The sequence below is a fragment of the Dendropsophus ebraccatus genome, chromosome 13, assembly GCF_027789765.1.
Source record: "Dendropsophus ebraccatus isolate aDenEbr1 chromosome 13, aDenEbr1.pat, whole genome shotgun sequence".
Classification (NCBI taxonomy): Eukaryota; Metazoa; Chordata; class Amphibia; order Anura; family Hylidae; genus Dendropsophus; species Dendropsophus ebraccatus.
The window spans coordinates 14,367,096-14,395,040 of record NC_091466.1 but is presented as its reverse complement, the minus strand read 5'-3'; the positions used below and the strand labels follow the sequence as shown (position 1 = coordinate 14,395,040).

The following is a 27,945-nucleotide window of genomic DNA, read 5'->3' as shown; positions in this document are numbered from 1 at the left end:
GGTTTGGCCGTCAGTCGGGGGAGGAGCCGGGCAGGACATGGCTGCAGCTGATCGGATGAGCTGAGTCTCCCCCTCCTGTCTCGGGCCTGGGATATCACTGAGCTCCGACACTACAGCCCGGGGATCCGGATTATCGCCCTCCCGGGCCCCAAGACGCGGACGCAGAGCCCGGGGAGCACCGCGGCCTAGTGCAGCCTCGGAGTGTCCTGCGCTCCCCGCCCGGTCCGGGCCTCCCCCCCGGGCAGCGCACGCAGCACAGACGTCTGCAGGCCGAGGACCGGAGCGCTGCTGCACGGTGACCGCTCTGCCCCATCCCCCGCCTGTCACTGCCGGGAACCGGCCTGTCATGTCTCCCCCACCCCCGTGTTTACATCGTGTGTATACAGATCCCCCCCCCCCCCGTGTGTATATATACAGACCTGTCCCCCCCTGTGTGTGTATATACAGACCTGTCTCCCCCCCCCCCCGTGTGTATATATACAGACCTGTCCCCCCCTGTGTGTGTATATACAGACCTGTCCCCCCCTGTGTGTGTATATACAGACCTGTCCCCCCCTGTGTGTGTATATACAGACCTGTCCCCCCCATGTGTATATACAGACCTGTCCCCCCCCGTGTGTATATACAGACCTGTCCCCCCCGTGTGTGTATATACAGACCTGTCCCCCCCGTGTGTGTGTATATACAGACCTGTCCCCCCCCCCCCCGTGTGTGTATATACAGACCTGTCCCCCCCTGTGTGTGTATATACAGACCTGTCCCCCCCGTGTGTGTGTATATACAGACCTGTCCCCCCCCCCCCGTGTGTGTATATACAGACCTGTCCCCCCCCCGTGTGTGTATATACAGACCTGTCCCCCCCCCTGTGTGTGTATATACAGACCTGTCCCCCCCTGTGTGTATATACAGACCTGTCCCCCCCCCCCCGTGTGTGTGTATATACAGACCTGTCCCCCCCGTGTGTATATATACAGACCTGTCCCCCCCCCCCCCCGTGTGTGTATATACAGACCTGTCCCCCCTCCCCGTGTGTATATATACAGACCTGTCCCCCCACCCGTGTGTGTATATACAGACCTGTCCCCCCCGTGTGTGTGTATATACAGACCTGTCCCCCCCCCCGTGTGTGTGTATATACAGACCTGTCCCCCCCCCGTGTGTGTGTATATACAGACCTGTCCCCCCCCCGTGTGTGTGTATATACAGACCTGTCCCCCCCCCCCCTCCCTGTGTGTGTATATACAGACCTGTCCCCCCACCCGTGTGTGTATATACAGACCTGTCCCCCCCGTGTGTATATATACAGACCTGTCCCCCCCCCCCCGTGTGTGTGTATATACAGACCTGTCCCCCCCGTGTGTATATATACAGACCTGTCCCCCCCCCGTGTGTGTATATACAGACCTGTCCCCCCTCCCTGTGTGTATATATACAGACCTGTCCCCCCACCCGTGTGTGTATATACAGACCTGTCCCCCCCGTGTGTGGGTATATACAGACCTGTCCCCCCACCCGTGTGTGTATATACAGACCTGTCCCCCCCCGTGTGTGTGTATATACAGACCTGTCCCCCCCCGTGTGTGTGTATATACAGACCTGTCCCCCCCCCCCCCTCCCTGTGTGTGTATATACAGACCTGTCCCCCCACCCGTGTGTGTATATACAGACCTGTCCCCCCCGTGTGTATATATACAGACCTGTCCCCCCCCCGTGTGTGTGTATATACAGACCTGTCCCCCCACCCGTGTGTATATACAGACCTGTCCCCCCTCCCCGTGTGTGTATATACAGACCTGTCCCCCCTCCCCGTGTGTGTATATACAGACCTGTCCCCCCTCCCCGTGTGTGTATATACAGACCTGTCCCCCCTCCCCGTGTGTGTATATACAGACCTGTCCCCCCTCCCCGTGTGTATATATACAGACCTGTCCCCCCTCCCCGTGTGTATATATACAGACCTGTCCCCCCTCCCCGTGTGTATATATACAGACCTGTCCCCCCCCACCCGTGTGTATATACAGACCTGTCCCCCCACCCGTGTGTGTGTGTATATACAGACCTGTCCCCCCCCCCCCTATGTGTGTATATACAGACCTGTCCCCCCCCTGTGTGTGTATATACAGACCTGTCCCCCCCTGTGTGTGTATATACAGACCTGTCCCCCCACCCGTGTGTGTGTGTATATACAGACCTGTCCCCCCTCCCCGTGTGTATATATACAGACCTGTCCCCCCCCGTGTGTGTATATACAGACCTGTCCCCCCCCCGTGTGTATATATACAGACCTGTCCCCCCTCCCCGTGTGTATATATACAGACCTGTCCCCCCCGTGTGTGTATATACAGACCTGTCCCCCCACCCGTGTGTGTGTATATACAGACCTGTCCCCCCCCCGTGTGTGTATATACAGACCTGTCCCCCCTCCCCGTGTGTGTGTATATACAGACCTGTCCCCTCTCCCCGTGTGTATATATACAGACCTGTCCCCCCCTGTGTGTGTATATACAGACCTGTCCCCCCCCACCCGTGTGTGTGTATATACAGACCTGTCCCCCCCCCCGTGTGTGTGTGTGTGTATATATATACAGACCTGTCCCCCCACCCGTGTGTGTATATACAGACCTGTCCCCACCCGTGTGTGTATATATACAGACCTGCCCCCCCCCGTGTGTATATATACAGACCTGCCCCCCCCCCCCTTGTGTGTGTATACAGACCTGCCCCCCCCCCCTTGTGTGTGTATACAGACCTGCCCCCCACCCGTGTGTGTGTATACAGACCTGCCCCCCCGTGTGTGTGTATACAGACCTGCCCCCCCGTGTGTGTGTATACAGACCTGCCCCCCCGTGTGTGTGTATACAGACCTGCCCCCCCCCACCCGTGTGTGTATATACAGACCTGCCCCCCCACCCGTGTGTGTATATACAGACCTGCCCCCCCCACCCGTGTGTGTATATACAGACCTGCCCCCCCACCCGTGTGTGTATATACAGACCTATCCCCTCCTCCCCGTGTGTATATACAGACCTGCCCCCCCCACCCGTGTGTGTATATACAGACCTATCCCCTCCTCCCCGTGTGTATATACAGACCTGTCCCCCCCCCCGTGTGTGTATATACAGACCTGTCCCCCCGTGTGTATATACAGACCTGTCCCCCCACCTGTGTGTGTGTATATACAGACCTGCCCCCCCCCGTGTGTGTATACAGGCCTGTCCCCCCCCCACCCATGTGTATATACAGACCTGCCCCCGCCGTGTGTGTATACAGACCTGTCCCCCCCCACCCATGTGTATATACAGACCTGCCCCCCGTGTGTGTGTATACAGACCTGCCCCCCCCACCCGTGTGTGTGTATACAGACCTGTCCCCCCACCCGTGTGTGTATACAGACCCGCCCCCCCCCGTGTGTGTGTATACAGACCTGCCCCCCCTCCCCGTGTGTGTGTATACAGACCTGCCCCCCCTCCCCGTGTGTGTGTATACAGACCTGCCCCCCCTCCCCGTGTGTGTGTATACAGACCTGCCTCCCCCCCTGTGTGTATATACAGACCTGCCTCCCCCCCTGTGTGTATATACAGACCTGCCCCCCCCCCTGTGTGTATATACAGACCTGCCCCCCCCCTGTGTGTATATACAGACCTGCCCCCCCCTGTGTGTATATACAGACCTGCCCCCCCCGTGTGTATATACAGACCTGTCCCCCCTCCCCGTGTGTATATATACAGACCTGTCCCCCCCTGTGTGTATATACAGACCTGTCCCCCCTCCCCCGTGTGTGCATATACAGACCTGCCACCCCCTCCCCGTGTGTATATACAGACGCCCTCCTTCGTCCCCGTATGTGTATATAGAGACCTTTCGTCGTGTGTGTGTGTGTATATATATATATATATATATATATATATATATATATATATATATATATATATATATATATATATATATATGTATGTATGTAAAAATAACCTGCCCCCTGTGTGTACAAAATGTTTATATGGGGGTCCCCTCCTACTCTGTATATATTGTTGTCCCTTCCTCCCCTATACACTGTATATGTGGGGGTCCCTTCCTGCTCTATACTGTGTGTATATGGGGGGGGTCTTTTCCTCCTCTGTCCTGTGTATATATGGGGGTCCCCTCCTCCGCCTCCTCTTTCCTGTGTGTGTATATATAGGGGGTCCCCTCCTACTCTGTACTGTGTATATATGGGGTTCCCCTCCTCTGTACTGTGTATATATGGGGGTTCCCCTCCTCTGTACTGTGTATATGTGGGGGTCCCTTCCCCCTCTGTCCTGTGTGTATATATAGGGGGTCCCCTCCTCCTCCTCTGTATTGTGTGTGTGTATATATGGGGGGGTCCCTTCCTCCTCTGTCCTGTGTATATAAGGGGGTCCCCTCCTCCTCCTCCTCTGTCCTGTGTGTATATATAGGGGGTCCCCTCCTATTCTGTACTGTGTATATATGGGGGTTCCCCTCCTCTGTACTGTGTATATGTGGGGGGTCCCTTCCCCCTCTGTATGTGTATATATATATACACACACACACACGACAGGAGGAGGAGGAAGGGACCCCCATATATACACAATACAGAGGAGGAGGGGACCCCCATATATACACAATACAGAGGAGGAGGGGACCCCCATATATACATAGTACAGAATAGGAGGGGACCCCCTATATATACACACAGGACAGAGGAGAAGGGGACCCCCATATATACACAATACAGAGGAGGAAGTGACCCCCATATATACACAGTACAGAGGGGGAAGGAACCCCCCATATATACACAGGACAGAGGAGGAAGGAACCCCCCATATATGCACAGTACAGAGGAGGAGCAGTACCCCCATATACACAGGACAGAGGAGGAGGGGACCCCCATATATACACAGGACAGAGGAGGAAGGGACCCCCCATATATACACAGGACAGAGGAGGAGGGGACCCCCCATATATACACAGGACAGAGGAGGAGGGGACCCCCCATATATACACAGGACAGAGGAGGAGGGGACCCCCCATATATACACAGGACAGAGGAGGAGGGGACCCCCCATATATACACAGGACAGAGGAGGAGGGGACCCCCCATATATACACAGGACAGAGGAGGAGGGGACCCCCCATATATACACAGGACAGAGGAGGAAGGGACCCCCCCATATATACACAGGACAGAGGAGGAGGGGACCCCCCATATATACGCAATGTCCCTTCCTCTGTCCTGTGTATATATTGGGGGGGGGGGGGTCCCCTCCTCCTCTGTACTGTGTGTGTATATATAGGGGGTCCCCTCCTCCTCTGTACTGTGTGTGTATATATAGGGGGTCCCCTCCTCCTCTGTACTGTGTGTGTATATATAGGGGGTCCCCTCCTCCTCTGTCCTGTGTGTGTGTGTGTATATATATATATATATATATATATATATATATATATATATATATATATATATATATATATATATATATATATATATATATATATATATATATATGGGGTCCCCCTCCTCCTCTGTATATATATAGGGGGTCCCCCTCCTCCTCTGTCCTGTGTATACGGGGTAACGCTGTGTAACGCCCATCCTCATCCGTCCTTCTCTCCCTGCAGATTTTCTGCACTTTGTTCCCGCTGAGCCCGGGAAGTCATCATGTCGTTCAGTGGAGAAATGGCCGAAGGAAAAACAGATCTAACAAATGGTGAGTCTGCTGAACTCCAAGGGGTTGTGTCACCGAGAAACCGAGGTCCATAGTGATGCATCATGGGAAATATAACAGATTTCATATATACACGCATTTCTTCCAATGTCTGAGAGATATAGGCCCGCTAATCCCCCCCCATCTGCCTGGATTGTTCCATAACCGGTTGCCCTTGGTTACAGCCGCCCAGGCATCCCCTAGGTTGCGTCACACATGCTCAGTACAGTCATAGTCACATGACCTGTCCCATTAGTACTGGCAGTTGGTTTTCTCTTCACATGCAGCAAGGGGGATTATGGGAAAGTGTCTGCACTGTTGCCTGGCAACAGCAGGGTCACAGGTCAAAGGGGAAACCAGGAAGTAATCCAATGTAAAGAGAAGAAAACCGGTACGGGGATGTAAGACACTTTATAAAAAACAGCACGCTTGTTCTCATATATATATATATATATATATATATATATATATATATATATATATATATATATATATATATATATATATATTCTCACACCTAATGACCACGTTCTTGCTTTACGTGTAGAGACGTGCTCCAGAGCTCACTCCATACCTGCTTGCTGCTACCGGCAGATGACCCCCACCATAAGCCACCAGGACAGGAGATAAGACTGATCCCAGCTGTTTAACCCCTGAGATGCTGTGGTCAATGTGGCTCTTGAACGGCCTTAGATTTTAACCCTTGGTTTCTTTGACTGCGATTTGTCCGCTCCTGTACTGTTCCACAGTCATAGATATACCATACCGTCTAGAGAGAGTGAAAGTATGGCACAATACATCAGCATTACAGAGAACTGTATAGGGCATGGAAAAATCTAAACGGTACATGTGGTATGGCTGTAATATTATTGTGCAGGAGATGCAGAGGAGGAAGGTATGTCTCTTGCCTTCCTCCTCTTTGCTGTTCCTGTGCTGTTAGCAGTGTAATCCTCTGTCCAGAGCACTTTTAGGAGCACTGACCCGCCCCCATTGCTTTAGCAGGCCCAATCCTTCTAATGATAATCAATGGTTTGGCACTCTGGGGTAGGACAGTGCTCCTAACCATGGATTACACTGTTAACAGCCCTGGAACAGCACTGAGGATGAAGGTAAGAGACATACCTTCCTCCTCGGCACTCCTTGTGCAATAGGGACATGTAAGTATAGTTCCCCTTTAAAGTTTAGCTGTCGTTTGAATGTCAGAAATCAATAGTGCAAGCGATTTTAAGAATAGGTTTAGGTTTTATTAAACAAGAGTTTACTTCTGTACTCAGAAGGCTGTTTTCCTACCTCTCCCCACTTGAGAAGAAGCAAGATTTCTGTGTCGATTATGGTCTATGGAGGGGGTAGGAGGGGGAGCTGAAAGACAAGGAAACATCCTGTGTGTAGAAGCCAGCACAGCACAACATCCTGCAATCTAACATCACCAAGTTCCTAGACAGCACTGACCAGTATGTAAATTCAGCGTTTTGTGTGCTCAGACATCCTCCAATCTGCATGGGCGGCTTGTCTCCCCTCCCTGCTCACTCATCCCCCCTGACCCCTCCCCCCTCTGTAGGTTATAATGGTCACTGCAAACCTAACTTCGCTTTACTCCTCTGTAATGAAGATGACTTTCTCTAATAGTGTACAAATAAGAAGTGAGGGGGCAGGTAGGAAAACAGCCTTGTGTTAGTTCAGAAGGAAACTCTTTTGCTTAATTATACCTATTACCGAGTTTCTTAAAATTGCTTGTGCTATTCGTTTCTGGGGAAAAAAATAATTAAATGACAGTTACCCTTTAAAGCAAATCTGTATCCACCACCCCGGAAAATAGCTTATAAGCTGCCCTTAAGCCAAGGTCTGTCCTGCGGTCCTTTTAGCAGGTGATAGATTTTTATTTTATTTTATTTTCTGGAGAATACCTCCAACAGCGCTGTCAAAGAGGTGTGGCCTAACAGTTTTTCTCAACCTGTGATACGCATACCATGGGGAGGTGTGTAAAAAAACAAAACAAAATGGACATGGTTGCAAGGGGTCATGTATCTGGCTACAAGGAGGAGGGATATGGCTGTAAGGGGCCATGCATCTGCACCACCAATTCCGGCAATCCCAAGCCGCTCCCACTGTAAGTGTCCCCACACGTTTTGTACAAGGTTTATATTTGTGACACTCTGCACCTTTTGTGTAACCCTAACCCTCAGTGTACAGCCACAAGCCTGGCAGAAAGTAGCCGTCAGTTTGCACAAAAATCTGAGAGTCTTTTGCTGATGTGCGTCCTGCTCGCCATGTCGCCATATGTGCGGGTAGAATACATTGTTGACTATATATACACAGCTATATATTGGTGGTCCAAAAGTAGTTGGCCAGTATGTGTAATAGGGTTATAAAAGGGGAGCTATATCAAACATGGTGTACAGTAAAACTGGCTCAGTTGCCCCTAGCAACCAATCAGATTCCACCTTTCATTTTCCAAAGAGTCTGTGAGGAATGAAAGGTGGAATCTGATTGGTTGCTAGGGGCAACTGAGCCAGTGTCACTTTAGGGCCCGTCCACACTACGGTATCGGTGGCATAATTCCATGCAGAACCCCTGCGTGCAGACTCTGTACCGAATTCTGCCTGCTATCTGTTTGGATGGGAAGGGTCACGCGTCTTTGCTCTCCGCTCAGCCTAAGGTGGAGTCTGATCAGCTTTGCCTATTACAGGCACATTGCAGTGCAGATCAGCACAACAATGTAATATGCCTGTAACCACGTCCCCCATGGTGGGACAATGAAATAAAGTTAAAAAAAATAAAAAAAATTTCAAACATTGCCCCCAATAAATAATAAATGTAGGGGGAAAAAAAAAGGGAAAACCTTAAGTATCGCCACATGCGTAACAACATTGTCAATAAAATGATGATTAAACCTGCACAGCGTTAGCAGAAAAATTATAATTGTGTCTTACCCACCATCAACCCAGTCCTGAAGGGGTTAAGGCAATGTTTTTTAATCTGGGTACCTTGGGGGTATTCAGCTGAAGCATCTCATCACATAGGGGTACTTGGCTTGAAAAGGTGGAAAAGCACTGTTCTTCCTCCTCGCCCTCCTCATCATTAGGGAAACTCCTGGGCGTTGGTTTCTCATCCTCATAGGTTGAAAAAATCTCCTTACCCCATTCAGCAAGGTTCTGCAAATGGAAACATTACCCATTATGCGTAGGGTTTTTTGTTTTTAAACCTGGAAAGCAATGTTTAACCCCTTGCCTCTGCAGCCTGTTTTGGCCTTAATGCCCAGGGCCTATTTTTCAAATCTGACCTGTCTATGTGAGGGGGATTTTTTTGCGACATAAGATGACATTTTTAGTGGTACACCTTTTTGGTACATGTGACGTTTTGATAGCTTGTATCTATATTTTTTAGTGGGATTAAAGGGGTAGTGCTGTGCTAAACAATTATTCACAAAATAACACACATTACAAAGTTATACAACTTTGTAATGTATGTTATGTATGTGAATGGCCCCCTTCCCCGTGTTTCACCCCACCTACACCAGACCCGGAAGTGTCATGCACTATACTCACCTGATTCGTGTCGACCGCTCCATCCGTCCCCCTCTGCTGCGCCATCAGCTGCTCGGCCACGATTGGCTGAGCACAGTTATGACGCGGCAGAGGGGGGCCGGCACAAGGGACGGATGAAGCAATTGGGCCGCCTGCCCGAAGATGACATCATTGTCCCAAGATGGCGGACGGGGGTCGACACGAGGCAGGTGAGTATAGTGCATCACACTTCCGGGTCATTCACAGACATAACATACATTACAAAGTTGTATAATTTTGTAACGTGTGTTATTTTGTGAATAATTGTTTAGCGCCGCACTACCCCTTTTAACAAAAAATTGTCATTTTGATTATTATTTTTTTTTTTGCTTGCAGCAGTAATCGGGCAGCATAATTAAACTGGTTATCCAGCGCTACAAAAACACGGCCACTTTCCCCCTACTGTTGTCTCCAGTTTGGGTGGGGTTTTGAAACTCAGTCCCATTGAAGTAAATGAAGCTTAATTGCAAACTGCACCTGAAATGGAGACAACAGTAGGGGGAAAAGTGGCCATGTTTTTGTAGCGCTGGATAACCCCTTTAATCTAATGGCTTAGTAGACTGGGTCATTATGGACGCGGCGATACCAAATATATGTATCTCATTTATAGGGGATCTTTTATAAAGGGGGATGGGGAATATGCATATTTATTTATATTCTATTTGTGTTTTTTATTTATTTATGTATTTGTGTGTTTTTAACTTTTTCAGATACATCTTTAATACATTACAGCACATGATCATTGGTGTAATGTATTATAGCGTTAATGAGCTGTCAGTACACTGACAGCTCATTCACATGATCAGACCCCTGCCTCAGTGCAGGGGCCTAATCGGTTTAAACATAGCATGCGATTGCTCGCGCGGCTCTGGGGGGGTCGGAGGGAGCAGATCTTCCTCCGGATTCCCCATAGATGCTGCGGTCCCATGGACCACAGCGCCTATGGGGTTAACTGGCCGGGGGGAGCGCGGCTCCCCTCTGGGCGGTGGCAGCGGGGGAAGCTGGGAAAGAATGACATTTGGGAAACGCCATTATGCGGGACCTACCTGCGTTACATGACATTTCCCAAACGTCATATTGCGACAAGGGGTTAAAAAGGAACTCCACCCATATTCAGAATTCCCTTTAGAAGTCTTTACAATATATATATATATATATATATATATATATATATATATATATATATATATATATATATATATATATATATTTATTTTATTTTTTTAATTTCCTTTGACTCCACAGGCAGCTTCTCTAGTAGTCCTGAAGACATGTCCGGAGCAGATGAAGGAAGGGAGAACTCCTCTGGGATTGAGGTGGAGGCATCAGACATGAGTCTGAGCCTGACCGGTGATGAGACCGGCACCAACCGAGCTGAAAGCAGAGACAGCTGCTCAGAAAGTTCTGGAGACACCGACATATTGGATGATACCAGTCGCTACTCCATCAACGATGAGAGCCGAGGAAACCGATCCCACTCGGAGGATGATGAAGAGGAAGAGGAGGATCGACTGCGGAAGAGAGGCCAACGTAAGCGGGCTAACCATGACCAGGACTCTTCTGATGACGAGAAAGCTTTAGAGGACTGGGTTTCGTCTGAGAAAACGCCCCTCCCCCGACCGCGCTGGAGGGCGATACGTGCCCTGAGGCAGAGGGAGATTGGCACTAGCACTCGCTTCATCTATGACGCCTGCGGAGCAAGAGGCTTTGTACAGAGGTTCCGACTACTACACGGCCTGGATGGCCACCTGGGTTGTGTCAACACCCTGCACTTCAACCAGCGGGGGACTTGGTTGGCGAGTGGAAGTGATGACCTCAAGGTGGTGGTGTGGGACTGGGTGAAGAGGAAACCAGTGTTAGAGTTCGAAAGTGGCCACAAAAGCAACGTGTTTCAGGTATTTACAGTGTTTTCTTTACTTATAGGGGGGAGAATTATAGTAGTTATATTCTTGTATATAGGGGCAGTATTATAGTAGTTATATTCTTGTATATAGGGAGCAGTATTATAGTAGTTATATTCTTGTATATAGGAGCAGTATTATAGTAGTTATATTCTTGTATATAGGAGCAGTATTATAGTAGTTATATTCTTGTATATAGGGAGCAGTATTATAGTAGTTATATTCCTGTATATAGGAGCAGTATTATAGTAGTTATATTCCTGTATATAGGAGCAGTATTATAGTAGTTATATTCTTGTATATAGGAGCAGTATTATAGTAGTTATGTATAGTGAAGAAGAATAGATGCGGTCACTCACGCAGTGACCGCATCTATTCTTCTTCACTATACCTATTTTGGACTGTATCTCTGTGTTGAGCACCGCCACTAGCCGAAATTGCACAACCGGGACTTAGCTTACCACCCCCTGCAGTCGCTCCAGGTATTGCACTAATTGTAGTGCCGGCCGTCCGACTCTCCCTTTGATTATAGTAGTTATATTCTTGTATATAGGAACAGTATTATAGTAGTTATATTCTTGTATATAGGAGCAGTAATATAGTAGTTATATTCTTGTATAGAGCGGGCAGTATTATAGTAGTTATATTCTTGTATATAGGAGCAGTATTATAGTAGTTATATTCTTGTATATAGGAGCAGTATTATAGTAGTTATATTCTTGTATATAGGAGCAGTATTATAGTAGTTATATTCTTGTATATAGGAGCAGTATTATAGTAGGTATATTCTTGTATATAGGAGCAGTATTATAGTAGTTATATTCTTGTATAGAGCGGGCAGTATTATAGTAGTTATATTCTTGTATATAGGAGCAGCATTATAGTAGTTATATTCTTGTATATAGGAGCAGTATTATAGTAGGTATATTCTTGTATATAGCAGCAGTGTTATAGTAGTTATATTCTTGTATATAGGAGCAGTATTATAGTAGTTATATTCCTGTATATAGGAGCAGTATTATAGTAGTTATACTCTTGTATATAGGAGCAGTATTATAGTAGTTATATTCCTGTATATAGGAGCAGTATTATAGTAGTTATATTCTTGTATATAGGAGCAGCATTATAGTAGTTATATTCTTGTATATAGGAGCAGTATTATAGTAGGTATATTCTTGTATATAGGAGCAGTATTATAGTAGTTATGTTAATGTGGTGTCTTTGAGTCACACAGTGGAACGGATTTATTAAAATTAGAGGTACAGTGACACTTCTTGACATTGAAATGACAGCACCCAGAAGGAAAAGTTGTGGAGTTATAGAAATTATATGAAAATAATATTGAAAATGTCTCAATTTATTCATTTGAGCATGTGCGCCAAACGCTGAGAGAAACATGCAAGTTAAGGACACCACCTCCGCTGCTTATATTCTCTAGTTGTGGTTGATGTTCTCCCAGTGTTACTGTGACTGAGCGAGGCCAGATGACATTTTTGCCGGCAAAGCGGTCATAGGGGGTTCGCTACACTGGGCGGAAATAATGCCACCAGAAAGAGTGGCAACATGATCCCCAGCATCACAGAGGCTTTCAGGATATATATAATAATATAATTTTTTATTTATTTATTTTTTTAGGCAAAATTTCTGCCCAACAGCGGAGACTCAACGCTGGCGATGTGTGCCCGGGATGGACAGGTACGCGTCGCTGAGCTCTCTGCTACCCAGTGCTGCAAAAACACAAAGCGAGTGGCACAGCACAAAGGGGCTTCACATAAGGTGGGTATAAGTCATCATATCACTATGCTTTACACTGCCTCTCTGCTCCATTAGAACACAGCTATGACCAGTTACTCTAGCTTGGTGACATTGGTTGTATCCTTTTGGTAGTGCAACTACAGTGCTCCCTCAACTCACAATGGCCGCCTCAGGTTACAATATATTCAGCATAACATGTTCCTGGACCATTGTAACTTGAGCTCAGACTCCACATACAATTCTACATCATGTAAGCCAACCACATGGCAAACCAGCAACTCTAGGTATTCTGATGGAAGAGCCACAGGTTTGGTAACATTGTTATAGTGGATGCCAAGTGGCCTATAAATCAGCAGTATTCTATCCTCTGCTTTATGTAATGAAGCAGGCAGCTCAGGATGAGCAGTGTGATAAGTTTGGCTTTAACTGATACCACCCATGACTGTGGTTTCCTTTCTGCAGCTTGCCCTGGAGCCAGACTCCCCATGCACTTTCCTGTCGGCCGGTGAGGACGCCGTGGTCTTCACCATCGACCTGCGGCAAGATCGGCCGGCCTCGTGAGTAACCGCTCTGTTTATACGGCACTGCAGCTGCTTGTGATGTTCTCTTCCTCACCTGCCGTTTCCCCTATAAAGGCGACTCGTGGTCACCAAGGAGAAAGACAAGAAGATCGGCCTATACACAATCTACGTTAATCCGGCCAACACATACCAGTTTGCGGTGGGAGGACGAGACCAGTTTGTCCGGTGAGTGAAAATAGAAGTGAACTTTTCAGTGATCTAGAATCTCTCATGACTTTATGGGAAAGCTGGGTGACTGTTTCTCAGCATCTATAATCAGCCAACGGATCTACAGGGGTGCAGTGATGGCGGAGTGTGCGTATAGCCCTGACTAGACCATTCAGGAGCTGTAACTTTCTGTTCCTCTTCTAGGATCTACGACCAGCGGAAAATTAATGAGAATGAGAATAATGGCGTTCTGAAGAAGTTCTGTCCCCATCACCTGGTGAGTGCACATTGACACCCTCTTATATCTGACACATTACAGTGGGGTGTTATACATGAAGAATAAAGTTATTTTTTTTCTTCTCTTCCATAAAACTTACTTTTATCCAGCAATTGTTTTAAAGGGAAACAACCAGCATGTTAGTACATACTGATGGGGTACCTGTATCGGCAGAGCTGCATATACCAGCTCCGCTCTTATTTCTATCTGTGCCGCCTGCTGTTGTCTCCAACGTCCCCTCCTATTACACAGGAGAAGTCCAGCAAATATTTTTATTAAAGTATTGTATTGCCCCCCAAAAGTTATACAAATCACCAATTTACACTTATTACGGGAAATGCTTATAAAGTGCCTTTTCCCTGCACTTACTACTGCATTGAGGCTTCACTTCCTGGATAACATAGTGATGTCACAACCCGACTCCCAGAACTGTGCGGGCTGTGGCTGCTGGAGAGGATGATGGCAGGGAGATTCTCAGTGTCCCTCCAGTGCCCTGTGTCCCTCAGTGTCCCCCTGCCATCATCCTCTCCAGCAGCCACAGCCCGCACAGTTATCCAGGAAGTGACGTCACCATGTTATCCAGGAAGTGACGTCACCATGTTATCCAGGAAGTGACGTCACCATGTTATCCAGGAAGTGACGTCACCATGTTATCCAGGAAGTGACGTCACCATGTTATCCAGGAAGTGACGTCACCATGTTATCCAGGAAGTGACGTCACCATGTTATCCAGGAAGTGACGTCACCATGTTATCCAGGAAGTGACGTCACCATGTTATCCAGGAAGTGACGTCACCATGTTATCCAGGAAGTGCAGGGAAAAGGGCACTTTATAAGCATTTCCCATAATAAGTGTATATTGGTGATTTGTATAACTTTTTTGGGGGACAATACAATACTTTAATAAATAAAATTTTTCACCGAATTTCTCCTCCTTTAATGGAGTAATTTACCACAGAAAGCATAAGAAGAGCCGGGTACAGGTATCTATCAGTATGTACAAGCCTGCTGATAGTTTCCCTTTGGTAACTTTATACAGTGTTGTTGCTGTGACTGTACTGACCTATAGGGTAAGGCCCTGTGCGCACTCCTTATCCGCGTCAGACGTCTCAGGGCATAGCCGCTGGGTCGCTCATGCAGTCGCTCACACTATGTCACAGATTCTTAATGGGACTGATACATAGTCTAGCTTTCAGATGTGATTTCTAAGATTCCCAGTAAAGATCATTGGACGCTTTTTTTGTTTTGTTTTTTTAATATTAGTTTTAGTCATGTGGATCTCAGCACAAAATACACAATGAAATCCACTGGAAATTCTGTCATGTGAACCTGCCCTAAAGGAAACCTTTATACAGTGTATCAACATGACAGCTAGAGTTGCTTATTCGCCATGTGATTGGATTGTAATATACAGCCCACATCCTGCTGCTATAGCCAAGACTGGAGATATCATCTGGGATTCCGGCTTTTTTTAAAGGCTTTTTTTTTTTCTGGGCAGCGCACCATCTAGGTTTGTTCTCAGGAATGGGGGTGGGGGGGCGGTAATGTACACAAACTAATATACACTTATCCTTCTCATTCCACAACCTTTATGGAGTTCCGGTTCTGTGTCCGGGATGTGACATCCAGGTTCATTCAACCATTCGGTGGCTAAGAGACACCAGATGGGTGAGCAGCCTGTGACTTCACAACCCTGAACCCAGAAAAGCTGCACCCTTTATATGGCCGGAATCCCAAATATCTCCAGTCTTGGCTATTGCAGCAGGATGTGGGCTGTATATTACAACCTGCATCCTGTGTTGATGTCACTGGCGAGTAATAAGCCAATCACATGGCAAATAAGTGTTTTGGGCTGAAAATCTGCACGTAGCCAGAAGAGGGAGCAGTGGCAGAAATGGTGTTGGCAGATTATATTAGTTACAGTCTCGTCTTATGTAGGAGCAATATGGGTAAAGGCAATAGGTCATGTGACTTATCAAAACGTTTCGATTGGGGTCTGAGTGTCCAGACTGTGACTGATAGGGAGGAGACAGAGCCGGGAGAAGTCCTCACTCAGCATCTTCTCTCCTGGCTCTTTCACATGATCGAGACCATGTCTGTTTTTGTCTCTATATGGTTTTCTGGTTTGTTGCAGTCTGAACACTTAGGGGTGCTTATCAACATGTACCCTGGCGTATGCCACAGAAGAGGTGCAAATTCGCCCCTTTTCTGTGGTGTATGCCAGCCCTATCCCCTGCTCATAGACTGGTGCGCCTCTTAGTAAAAAAGGGGACGGATCTTTTATCTTACTGGCGAGTAAATGTCCCACCTCAGACTCAAAATTAAAAAAAAAAAAAGACATAACAACCAGCAGGGGGCACCAGCAAACTATAATCATTTGTAATTCTGTTCTAGGTAACAAGTGAAGCAAAAGCAAACATCACCTGCCTGGTGTACAGCCATGACGGGACAGGTGAGCACTTTGGGGGGGGGGGGGGGGAATCCTGAATTAAGTCTGTCAGTGAAGGCCCTTTTACATGGGCCTTTAATCGCGAATGTTTCTAGGTTCACCGGTAAGTGGCCTTTTTAATGGGCCAGCGATAAGTGAGCAAACACAAACTTAAGTGTGGCGATAGAAATTGTCATTTTAAGTGTATTTGAATGGCTGCCGTTAATCGTAGTGAGGCCCGCGATTGCGCGGTGAAAAGACAAATATCAGGCCATTGGTGGGCATGCCTTTAAAGGGTTAACAAGATTGATCCAGAACCCCACCACCCTTAGCGACTCTGTTGCAGGTAGTTAACAGCTGATGATTCTATCATGACGGTGAGTAATACAGGCGGCAGCCATGTTTGTTTGGCTCCTGTCTGCTCCATCTGCGGCATCCTCCAGAAGCCATCTCTGCTTATTTCACACTGAATGCCAATTGCCAGGCAAATATTCCTCTTCTGCTCTTAAAAAGGCTATGACGCTGCGAAAAAGCTGCAGTGGTTTAACCCTTTACTGTGCTAAACCTCAAAGAAGAAACGGGCCTAAGAGTTCTTATCGGTCTGGGTGTTCAGACCACACCTGATCAGGGGAACAAGGCTGAATAATCGCTCGTCTGCAACCCTGACCGATGAAAACTCTTGTCAAATGTCACACCTTAAAGTGGCGCTCCATTTTTTTTTTTTTTCTGGGGTTTCAGAAAAAAATAGCTTCTATTTTCACTTATCACACCGCTCCAATATGCTCCTGTCACATCTTCGCCCCCCCACTCTGAGAGACAAAAGTAGTGTCCGGAGTATTCAGCGGGAGACACAAAGCTGCGGCAGGAGGGACCCTGGTTGAGCGTGGTTGGGTAAGAGTTGGCTGTTTTTATTCTTTTCCTCTGCAACCCCAATTTTGTTCCTGAACCAAGATGGCGACTCTAGCAGTGTTCTGCTAGCAGCTTTATATGGTGGCCATTTTGATGAACTGACACAAGTGTAGTATCTGGAGAACCAGTCTGTAAGAGTCACTTAGAGGAGGTTCCAACTCTCCTGTATATGGCATCCATATTGTTTCTCTACATCAGTGCTTCTCAAACTTTTTCTACTGGAGCCTCAACCAACAGACCAAATGATGCTGGGGCCTCACCAGACTGGCCAAGAGGATGCTGAGGCCTCACCATCTTTTATAGAAGTCCATGCAAATATAAGTCTGCCCTCCATTCATCTCCTAATCTCTGTATTACATAAAATAAGTACAAAATGAGGCAATAATGTTCCTAAAGCAAAGATTGCTGGAGTCAGGGAAAGGACTGTGCAGCTTATGGTCAATTCAGTGAGAACTGCCTCCCCAGCAACTAGGGGGCGCCTCACTGGTGCTCTAGGGATTACATTATGTCCAAGAGTCAAGACATTGCCAAGCTGCAGCATGCATGCCTCTTCCCTCCACCACACCTTCTAACCTTGACTTGTTGACCTATAGGGCTCAGTACTGGAGGCAAAGCCCTGTACATTGATCATGTGGGGAGGCAGAAGTTGTGCATACTGCAGCTTGGCAACACCCCTTTGAGCTCTAGGCATGATGTTTAGCCAACACATTCCCTTTTCCAGGGTTTTTCTGGCACTCTGCTATCAAAATTTCTTTAAAGTTTCTTAACCTGTATTGCTTTCTGTCTCTTGTTTTCTGCAGAGCTCCTCGCCAGCTATAATGATGAAGATATATACCTGTTTAATTCCTCTCACAGTGACGGAGCACAGTACATTAAGAGGTACAAGGGGCACCGGAATAATGCCACAGGTAAGAAGGGGGGGTTACGCTCTGGTTGTAGAAGGTCTGGGGTTCGTCATTACTGCTCACCTAGAATACTACAGCTTGGCAAAGCTTTCCTGTTGGGGTTGTGCAGTAGCACATCAGTCCTGCAGATGGCGCTGAAGAGCAGAATAGATTATACTCAGTGCTGATATACTGTTACCATCCAGCAGACCAGACTTTATTATTGCACATTAACCCTTCCACTGCCTTAGTCATCAGATGACTTGCGCGATGCTCTGCAGGCAGCATATTCTCACAGATCCCTTCATTATAATATTTTTTTTTTCTTCATGTTCTCATTGCGACGGCTGCTGTGAACGTCTGTGAGCGCTCATTAAATATTTCCAGCTAAGTGATTCTTTGCTTATGCAGTTTTATGCTAATATGTCGTCCTGACATTCTTAACTCTCCTGCAGTCTGCACACCACAGGGGGTAACTTGAGGTGCTAGGATTGTGGGTGGGAAATGCTGAGGGTTGTAGTTTCTTCGTCCACAATGGCTTGCACTAGGTTAGGGGACAATGTTACTGGAAGATCATGCACCCTGATTCTTTGTTTCCTTTTTAAGTGAAAGGGGTCAACTTCTACGGGCCGAAAAGCGAGTTTGTGGTAAGCGGAAGCGACTGCGGACACATTTTCCTATGGGAGAAATCTTCCTGTCAGATTGTGCAGTTCATGGACGGAGACAAGGGTGGAGTGGTAAGGAAACATAAGCCTATAAGTGAATGAGGCTTTACAGGAAACTGTCCTTTCTGTAGTGATTCCTCACAGATCTCTGCTCGATGGGATTTAATAGGGACCTTCATTGCTTCCAGTGGATGGTGATCTGTTCTCCTTGGTCATGTGATGGACACATGGATGCACGGTGGGGCTGTTGGTCCATTACATGTCAGAACAGAATTTTTATTCTCTGGAAAGTCATAAAATCTTATCAGGGGAAAGCAAATTCTTCCTCTGATGCCAGCCACCCCCTATAGCTGTCCTGTTGGCGGCAGCAGCCCCTATAGCTGCCCTGTTGGTGGCAACAGCCCTTATAGCTGCCCTGTCATTGGCAGCCACCCCCTATAGCTGCCCTGTTGGTGGCAGCAGCCCCTATAGCTGCCCTGTCATTGGCAGCCACCCCCTATAGCTGCCCTGTTGGTGGCAACAGCCCTTATAGCTGCCCTGTCATTGGCAGCCACCCCCTATAGCTGTCCTGTTGGTGGCAGCAGCCCCTATAGCTTCCCTGTCATTGGCAGCCACCCCCTATAGCTCCCCTGTTGGCAGCAGCAGCCCCTATAGCTGGCCTGTTGGTGGCAGCCACCCCCTATGGCTACCCTGTCTCTCATCAGAATTCATCTTGTGGGAAATCATAGATATAGATAATAGAGGGAGGAGGGGGATGCAGTTTCTAAGTGTGTCTGTGAGATTATGGGTGGGGGAGGGGGGGTAGCATGCCTTCTCATGAAATAAAGGGCAAGGTGAGCATGCATGCCCTATCCTGGAGGGGTGCAAAGGTGTCCATGCATGCCTCTTGCATGGGGCAAAGGTGTCCATTGAGCATGCGCCTGTATCTGAGTGTGGAGTGAGCACATCCACTCATGGGAGGAGTGTAGAGGCTTGAGCATCACCTCTTGTAGGGGTTAGGTTATTCATTAAATTAAAGGGCTTATCCAGTATTAGAAAAAGCACAGCTACTTTCTTGCAGAAACAGCGCCACACCTGTCCTCAGGTTATGTGGAGGAGCGGCATGGGCATACCTTCTCATGTAGGCAGAGATGCCAGTTTACATCAGCAGAGTATCAGCACATGACTCCTAACACGATCAGCCATCATCCCTTTATCCAGCTCTGGCAGGATGACGACGCCCGTGATGTCCGGCGGCGGCTATAACTAATGATAACCCTCACTTTCAGCATGGATGTTGTCGTTAGGCTACAGATAAACCATTCATTTCCACCTGTGTCCTCGGGGTGGGGGGGTCAGTGCATTCACACTCGGCCATAATTCTCTCCGTCTCCTCCTATAAGAAGCGGATGGTTATTGTTGGCGCGGCTCTCGGGGGTTCACTATCAGGTACAATGGTGCATAACCGGATAATTCAATCGTTTTGCCTCCAGACTTGTAATTTATCACAGTTGTTTTTTCTATAGATGCGGCTCTCCAGCCTGTAATCTTATAATTTGCGTAGCTCCAATACATCCCTCTTGTATACGGGAAGGGGAGGGGGGCGCTGCCCTGTAATAATGCGAGACTCTGTAATAATGTCTGCAAAACGTGCAATGAAGAGTCGTCCCCCGATGTGACACAGAGCTGAAAGTAAGAGGGTAATAATCCAGGAGTATATTCCGGGGGTTGGAGCACTGCAGAATACTAAAAACTCTATAATGGTTAAAAAAATCAATTAATTCCATTTTTATTATTAGAAAGTTTTCAGATGTCTTTACACATCTGAGGTGAGAGGTCATGTACTTTCAGTGTCTCGTTCTGCTGTGTTGCATCATGGGAGATGTAGTGTTTGCTTATGGCACTGATGACTTGTACCAGGGAGGAGGCGACTGTATTTGTAGGGGCTTATAGGGAGGCCTGGTGAGACTGTTGAGGTGCTGTTGGCTCAGGACGTCTTGTGTGAATATTTAGGGTTTAGATTGCCATAAAGGGGTTACCCCCTATCCACAGTACCTAGCTGGTCGGTGGGGGTCCCCATTGATTCTGAGTCACTGCACCTTTCACTCTATAGGGGACGGGTTAGGATGCACTCCATTTATTTAGGGAATCCTTTTGTGATGGGTAGGAGTCTCAGCAATTGTTCCCCTACCAAGCCGGAGAACAGAGGTCAGATATCACATATTCCCCTGAGTGACTGCAGCACTGTGCATACTCCGCCACCTCGCGTGCTCCTCTCACTCTGTATAGGACTTCCGTACCTGGCCAAGTAGAGCGCTCAGCAATGTTTGGAAGCCTTATAGGGAATAAATGGACTGTCGGTTGAGCATTCATGTGGAGGTCTAGTCTTTTAATCTTCGGATAACCTCTTTTTTAAAGGGTTAATCCAGGACTAGATAAAGCACAGCTACTTTATAGCAAAAACAACGCCACCCCTGTCCTCAGGTTGTGTGTGGTATTACAATTCAGCCCCATTCACTTAATTGAAACTGAGCTACAAACCCTACACCCAAACTGAGGACAAGAGGGTGCTGTTTCTGGAAGGAAGAGATCTGGATAACTTTAAGGCTTTATTACTGCAGTGATATAAATAGATTAGTATTATACATATTGCCTTTCTGATGTCTTTACAGGTAAACTGCTTAGAGCCCCACCCCCATCTACCTGTCCTGGCGACCAGCGGCTTGGACTACGACGTGAAAATCTGGCTGCCCACCGCCAAGGATCCCACAGAGCTGGACGGTGTAAAGGAGGTGAGCCGGGCATAAGAAGCCCCAGTCGGGGCACTTAAGGGGTTAACCAGTTCCTCACAAGCGTCCTCTGAATGTGTGGGCCCAAATTAGTCAGCGAAGCAGTGAGCTCATCTCCAATCCATATGGCGCTGTAGTCACCGCTCCCGGGAGATGGAACTGGTGCCATGGAAGATACAAAACGGGGAGGAATGAGTGTAACCACTTCACTCCCTGCTGTGGGGGGGATATACGGGTCTACAGAGCATTAGTACATCCCAGTCAGGGACTGATGTTAAAACTGAGGCATCTAGATAACCATGGATGGGATATGCCATGATTTGACACAATCAACCAATCAGGAATCAGGCTGACATGTCACCGACAGGACAGTCTCTTTGTCTAACACGCAGTGAAACCATAGCTCTATGGAGCGGAAAAACCTTATAATCCAGCATTATACTGCCAGGTATTCTATGACCATGTGGTAATGGTGGCAGAGAACCATTTCTCCCATTAGATTATCATCTTTTGTCTTCTTTCAGGTTATTAAGAAAAATAAGCGGGAGAGGGACGAGGACAGCCTACACCATGCAGACTTGTTTGATAACCACATGCTCTGGTTTCTCATGCACCATCTTCGTCAAAGGGGGCACCACAGGGTGAGTACCAGACTGTCTAACGGGACCGGGCACGTGGCCTGGTAACCTCATCCAGTTATTACATCATTATAGTGTACAAAAGCTTGTATGCTGGGAAGTGGTAAGAATGTTTACATCAGCTCATCTATATTATCCCTATGAACAAGTGGATTGTACAAGAATATAACTACTATAATACTGCTCCTATATACAAGAATATAGCTACTATAATACTGCTCCTATATATAAGAATACAACTACTATAATACTGCTATATACAAGAATATAACTACTATAATACTGCTCCTATATACAGGAATATAACTACTATAATACTTCTCCCTATATACAAGAATATAACTACTATAATACTGCTCCTATATACAAGAATATAACTACTATAATACTGCTCCTATATACAAGAATATAACTACTATAATACTGCTCCTATATACAAGAATATAACTACTATAATACTGCTCCTATATACAAGAATATAACTACTATACTACTGCTCCTATATACAAGAAAATAATATAACTACGATAATACTGCCCCCTATATACAAGAATATAACTACTATAATACTGCCCCCTATATACTAGAATCCTGTTTGTACACTCCTGGAGCAGGATCCCTCCGCTCCGTTCTGTCTTTGGTGCGTGGGTTCTCATGAACCATTGCTTGTCCTGTATTTGTGGATAATTACAGACCCGCAGGCACACAGCCGGTAATAAGATGCCAGGCTGCCAGGGATGTGCCAGACACGAGCGCTGACTGACAGGTTGTAATTCCATTACTTAGAACGGTCTTTACTAAATTGTAAAGAGTTGGTTTCCTTAGAGGCGTCTATTGGGATCTTGCAGTATATGAGGATCACTAGTACAGTGACCTGTGGGGAGACTACCATTCTATTACTGGTGTATGGTAATTTTCCAGCAGGTTGCAGACGAGGGCCCAGATAGATATCTCTATCTATCTCCTATCGACTTTGATTATTCTCCCTCATAAACCACTCCACCTGTGCTACTCATCACTCCTATTATATTGCACAGAGTGAAGCCTCCAGGGGTTGTTTGGTTGCTGTAAATTGCCGGCTCTGTGCCGCAGCTTTGTAGTGTTTGAGTGCTGCAGGTGCGGAGATGATGGTTCTGTGTCATCGTTCCCCCACTGACTCATCTCAGACGGGAAGAAAAAAAATAACATTTTCAGCAGCACTTCTCAAAGCTGCAGGTGTGGGTCTCCACCAGTGCTCTGGTAATGGTGGGACTGGTTTATTGGAGCTGTTTCCTAGTTTCGAATAGCTTAAAGGGGTTGGTTACCTTTCAGTGTTTTTTTTTTTTTTTTTTAAGACAAACTCTGTATTGTTTATCGCTGATAGTTACTATAATGCTACGTAAAGCAGCTCTGCACCTCAGTGCATCATTTTAAGGGGGGAATCATTTTAAGTGCATCATTTTAAAGGGCTGCATTCACACATCCTGTAAAATTGTTCGTGGTCGCTGATCTGCACCCATGGACAATTTTAGATTCCATTGGAGTGAATGCAGCCATTCACATGATCCGTGCCACGACCTGCACCGCCAAAAAATAGGACATGTTCTTGTGCGGATCACGACACGGATCAGCCCCCCGGCCGCAGTGCTCTCCTGTCATCACATCTACTACTCGCCTATTCCCACGTGTTGACCAGCGTACATGTTCACCAGAGGTGGCCAGGACTATGCTGCCTTCTTCTCCCAGCAGCGTAGTCCAGGCCACTTCCTGTGAGCGCTTGTAGCCGGTCTGCACGGGGGAGTAGGTGAGTAGTAGATGCGATGACAGGAGAGCACTGCATGCTCTCCTGTCATCTCTGCGGCTGGGGAGATCCGTGCCGGGCAGCGGAGGGGCGCTCCGTGCTGCGATTTTCCTCTGGATCGCGGCACGGATCGTGTTCATGAGCCCTTACAGTGCGGTGATCAGATCAATATGTAATTGTCATTTAAATGTCACTTTTCAGAAATCAGTGAGTATCAATAGTACAAGCGATTGTAAGAAACTTTAAATAAGAATCTTTTTGCTTAATAAAACCTAATATAGAGTTTCCTAAAATTGTTTGTACTATTAATTTCTGCAAGAATATTTTAAATCCGTTACACTTTAAATCCCTAGATCACCGACCCTTCACTGGAATCTGGTAACTCTAATCTAAAATATCTTTACATTCCGTTATCCATCCAGCTGTCCTTCTGAACGGGGTGATTTACCATCACTGCTTTCTCTGTAAGAAACTCCACAGCCCCACTGCTGAAAGGTCAGGTCAGCGCTCCGTTCCCAGCTCCATGCACCGTGCCATTACATGCACAGACAGTGAGCGGGGAGCAGCGGGAGGGGCCATCATTCAGGCAGCCTATCGCAGTTAGCAGCGGTCTGCTGCTGCCGCCACTCCTGTTGAGCAGTGAGATGCACTGACAAAATCGTGATCTTTCATCATGTTGAAAGATCACGATCAGCCAACATTGTGCATGTCAGCTGACCATTGCCGTTTAACATGTCCTGTCACACTAAACGATTATCCGCCTGAACGTTCGGTAATCGGCCAAGTAAGGCTGATTGATTGATTAGTGTAATAGGGCCTTTACAGTAAAGAATCCTGTGTTGGTGCAGGACACAGAGGATACCTGTTTAAGGCTGTATTACACATGGCGATATTGAGGAGGAAGCGTGGGACGACCTGTCAGTTCAGCACTTTCTTCCTCCTCGTTCTCCACTAGTTGCCTGTGGTATTACACAGAGACAGCGAGCGGGTAGGTTTGGAAGGGATTGAAAGCTAGTGGGGGTGGGTTAGAAAGAGATTAAAGGAGAGGTCCAGCGATAATTTTTATTGAAGTATTGTATCGCCCCCCCAAAAGTTATACAAATCACCAATATACACTTATTACGGGAAATGCCCATAAAGTGCTTTTTTTCCCCTGCACTTACTGCGGCATCAAGGCTTCACTTCCTGGATGACATGGTGATGTCACGACCCGACTCCCAGAGCTGTGCGGGCTGTGGCTGCTGGAGAGGATGATGGCAGAGGGATGCTCAGTGTCCCTCCAGTGCCCTGTGTCCCTCAGTGTCCCCCTGCTATCATCCTCTCCAGCAGCCGCAGCCTGCACAGCTCTGGGAGTCGGGTCGTGACATCACCATGTCATCCAGGAAGTGACATCACCAGGTTATCCAGGAAGTGAAGCCTTGATGCAGTAGTAAGTGCAGGGAAAAAAGCACTTTATAAGCATTTCCCGTAATAAGTGTATATTGGGGATTTGTATAACTTTTAAGGGGCAACACTTTAATAAAAATTTTCGCCAGACTTCTCCTTTAAATGCTGGCTGGGGTAGGTTAGGAAGGGATTGAATTCTGTTGTCAGTAATGGAGGGTTATAGAGATGAAATGGTACTGTCTGTGTAAGAGGGGAGGGCAGATGCTGATGCCAGTGGGGGCATAAGGGGAGAATGTAGTTGTGAGGAGGAAATTCTCTTATTAGGCCAAGGGTAGTGCAGCTCCCAGTGGAAGGAAGTGTTTTTTTTTTTTTTAAACTCTTTTATTAAGAATTAACAGACATCGTACATACTTACAAGTCGTATAAGTGCACTAAGGAGAATAAAAGCAATATGTCACAAAAATATAACTGCGGTCCTTTTTATGTGCATACTTTTACGATGCAAGGAGCACAACAACATAATGCAAGGTCTGTGTAACTCCACCACAATCTAAGAAACATCCAAGGAGACCGTTACCCATCCTCACTTCTATAAAGGATCTTATCGGCATAACAGTTGTACACAAAAGATAAAGAAAAGAGCATACAGCGTTCTGGACAGAAATATCATTTAGAATGATATAGTAATCAGAGAGTTAAGGATTAGGAGTAGTCAGGGCATCTACCCGAGGAATAATTAGTGTCAGAGTGACTACACCATTGACCCCATACTTTGTGGAGCTTAGCTGGGCACCCTCGGTGTTTGAAAACAAGATTTTCATAGGACACCACTGTGTTTACTAAAGCTACCCATTCTGGTAACGTAGGGGGCCTGGGGTCCATCCACTTTAAAGCAATGGCCTTTCTAGCCATCCTGTAGACATATGAGCTGATGATGAGTCCATATTTCATCATCTAGAATACCAAGTAAACACCCCTCGAGTGGGCGTTGCATAACACTACTGAGTAGGGTAATTACAACTTCCCAAAAGGATCGGATATATGGACAATCCCAAATCATATATCTGAGGGGTGTCTTCCCATCTTATGTAATCGGGCTGGAGTAAGATAACATTGATGACATATAAAAAGTTGTGTCGGTTTATTATTAATCGCCGGAGATACATATAGATGGGAAGACAACGCCTCCTTGCGCTTATCGTCCGTTACCGATGGGATCCGTACATCCCATTTATCCAACACAGAAAGCGGGGCAGCTTTTATTACTGCATCCAACAGATGGGTATAAAGGGTAGAGATAATGCCACGAGGACCTTGGGATTTAAAAATACCGATCAGAGGGTATTTAGACATAGGGCGCTTAGGGATACCAAATTGTGCAGTGACCGCGTGACGGAGTTGCAAGTACTTATAAAAGCTCTGCCTGGGGAGGTCATGTTTTTCCTGTAGTTGCTGGAAAGTGCGAAACCCTCCTTCCACGTAAACATCAGTAAGAAGGCTAATCCCGTGCTCTATCCAAAACACTGGTTCTAAATTAGGGCCTAAATGGTCCATTGAGGGATTGGGCCAAATCGGCATAACCAACATAATGTCAGTGTAGTGGAAGATACGCTTTACCGAGGACCACACTTGCAAGGCCAGGCGGTGCAGGGGAAGCCAGTTGCGGGCTGATTTACCTTCTAATACTGGCCAAAGGTGACGAAGACCTAGATAATAAGCGAGATGGTACTCTCTATTAGGTAACACCCCTGCTTGGAAGGAAGTTTTTGAAGGGGGACAGTGCAGCTGCCAGAGGAGGAGGGATGTTGTATCCATTGAATTTTTTTTTTTAGTTTTTTTAACACTTAACTTTTTTTCCCCCCACTAATAACCTCAATGACAGAGGAGAAGAGATCCTGGCGTGAACACAGCAGATGCAGACTCTGATGACTCCCCCAGCACCTCCGACAGTTCCGATGATGATGAAGAGGGTCCCGATCGAGTCCAGTGCATCCCGTCATGAGCCTCCCCTCACTCTCTCTCTCTCTCTCTCTCTCCCATCTTTTCAGCGTGGAGTTTTCCCTTCGTCTTCCTCCTCCGCTGAGGGCTGACGGCGGGGAGTACTTTACTAACAGACATTTTTCAGCTTTTTATCAAAGTTCTAGGACTATAGTGTAAGAAACCACGCTATTCCTCTTATGCCCTTGTATTTTTTTTTTTTTTTCTCTTTTTGGAAAGGGGCAGACTTTTTTGCTTTGCATAACTGCACTTTGGATCTGTCGGCGTTAGAGTGAGAAAGAAGAGGGGGTGATCCACAGGATGGAGCCTTAGTCTCTTCCCACTATCCGAACTCTTTGTTCTAGAACCGTTTTATTACCAGCAGTTTGAGAGCTTACGGCACCGAAGGGAAAGAGGGACTATAAAGAGATGAGAAAAAGAACCATAAAAAAAGTCAGTGTCAGAAGGGCGAGAGTAAGCGTTATTTTTGTAAGTATTTTTTTTCTAGGAAAAAAAAAAAAAGCAGCCATCTTAAGCCAGCTTGTACACCCCGGTCCTCTCTATTGTCTATTTACACATCCTTTATT

General features: G+C 46.8%; 1 protein-coding gene across 1 annotated transcript; it reads left to right on the top strand.

The window, feature by feature from the left end:
* DCAF8 (DDB1 and CUL4 associated factor 8) lies at positions 1-27,945 on the top strand. Its single transcript, XM_069951042.1, has 13 exons — positions 1-295; positions 5,614-5,702; positions 10,508-11,157; positions 12,799-12,939; positions 13,381-13,475; positions 13,554-13,664; positions 13,851-13,923; positions 16,318-16,375; positions 18,061-18,168; positions 18,751-18,881; positions 21,461-21,580; positions 22,102-22,218; positions 27,264-27,945. The coding sequence occupies exons 2-13, from the start codon at positions 5,654-5,656 to the stop codon at positions 27,381-27,383; spliced, it is 1,773 nt and encodes a 590-aa protein (XP_069807143.1). The 5' UTR covers positions 1-295; positions 5,614-5,653; the 3' UTR covers positions 27,384-27,945.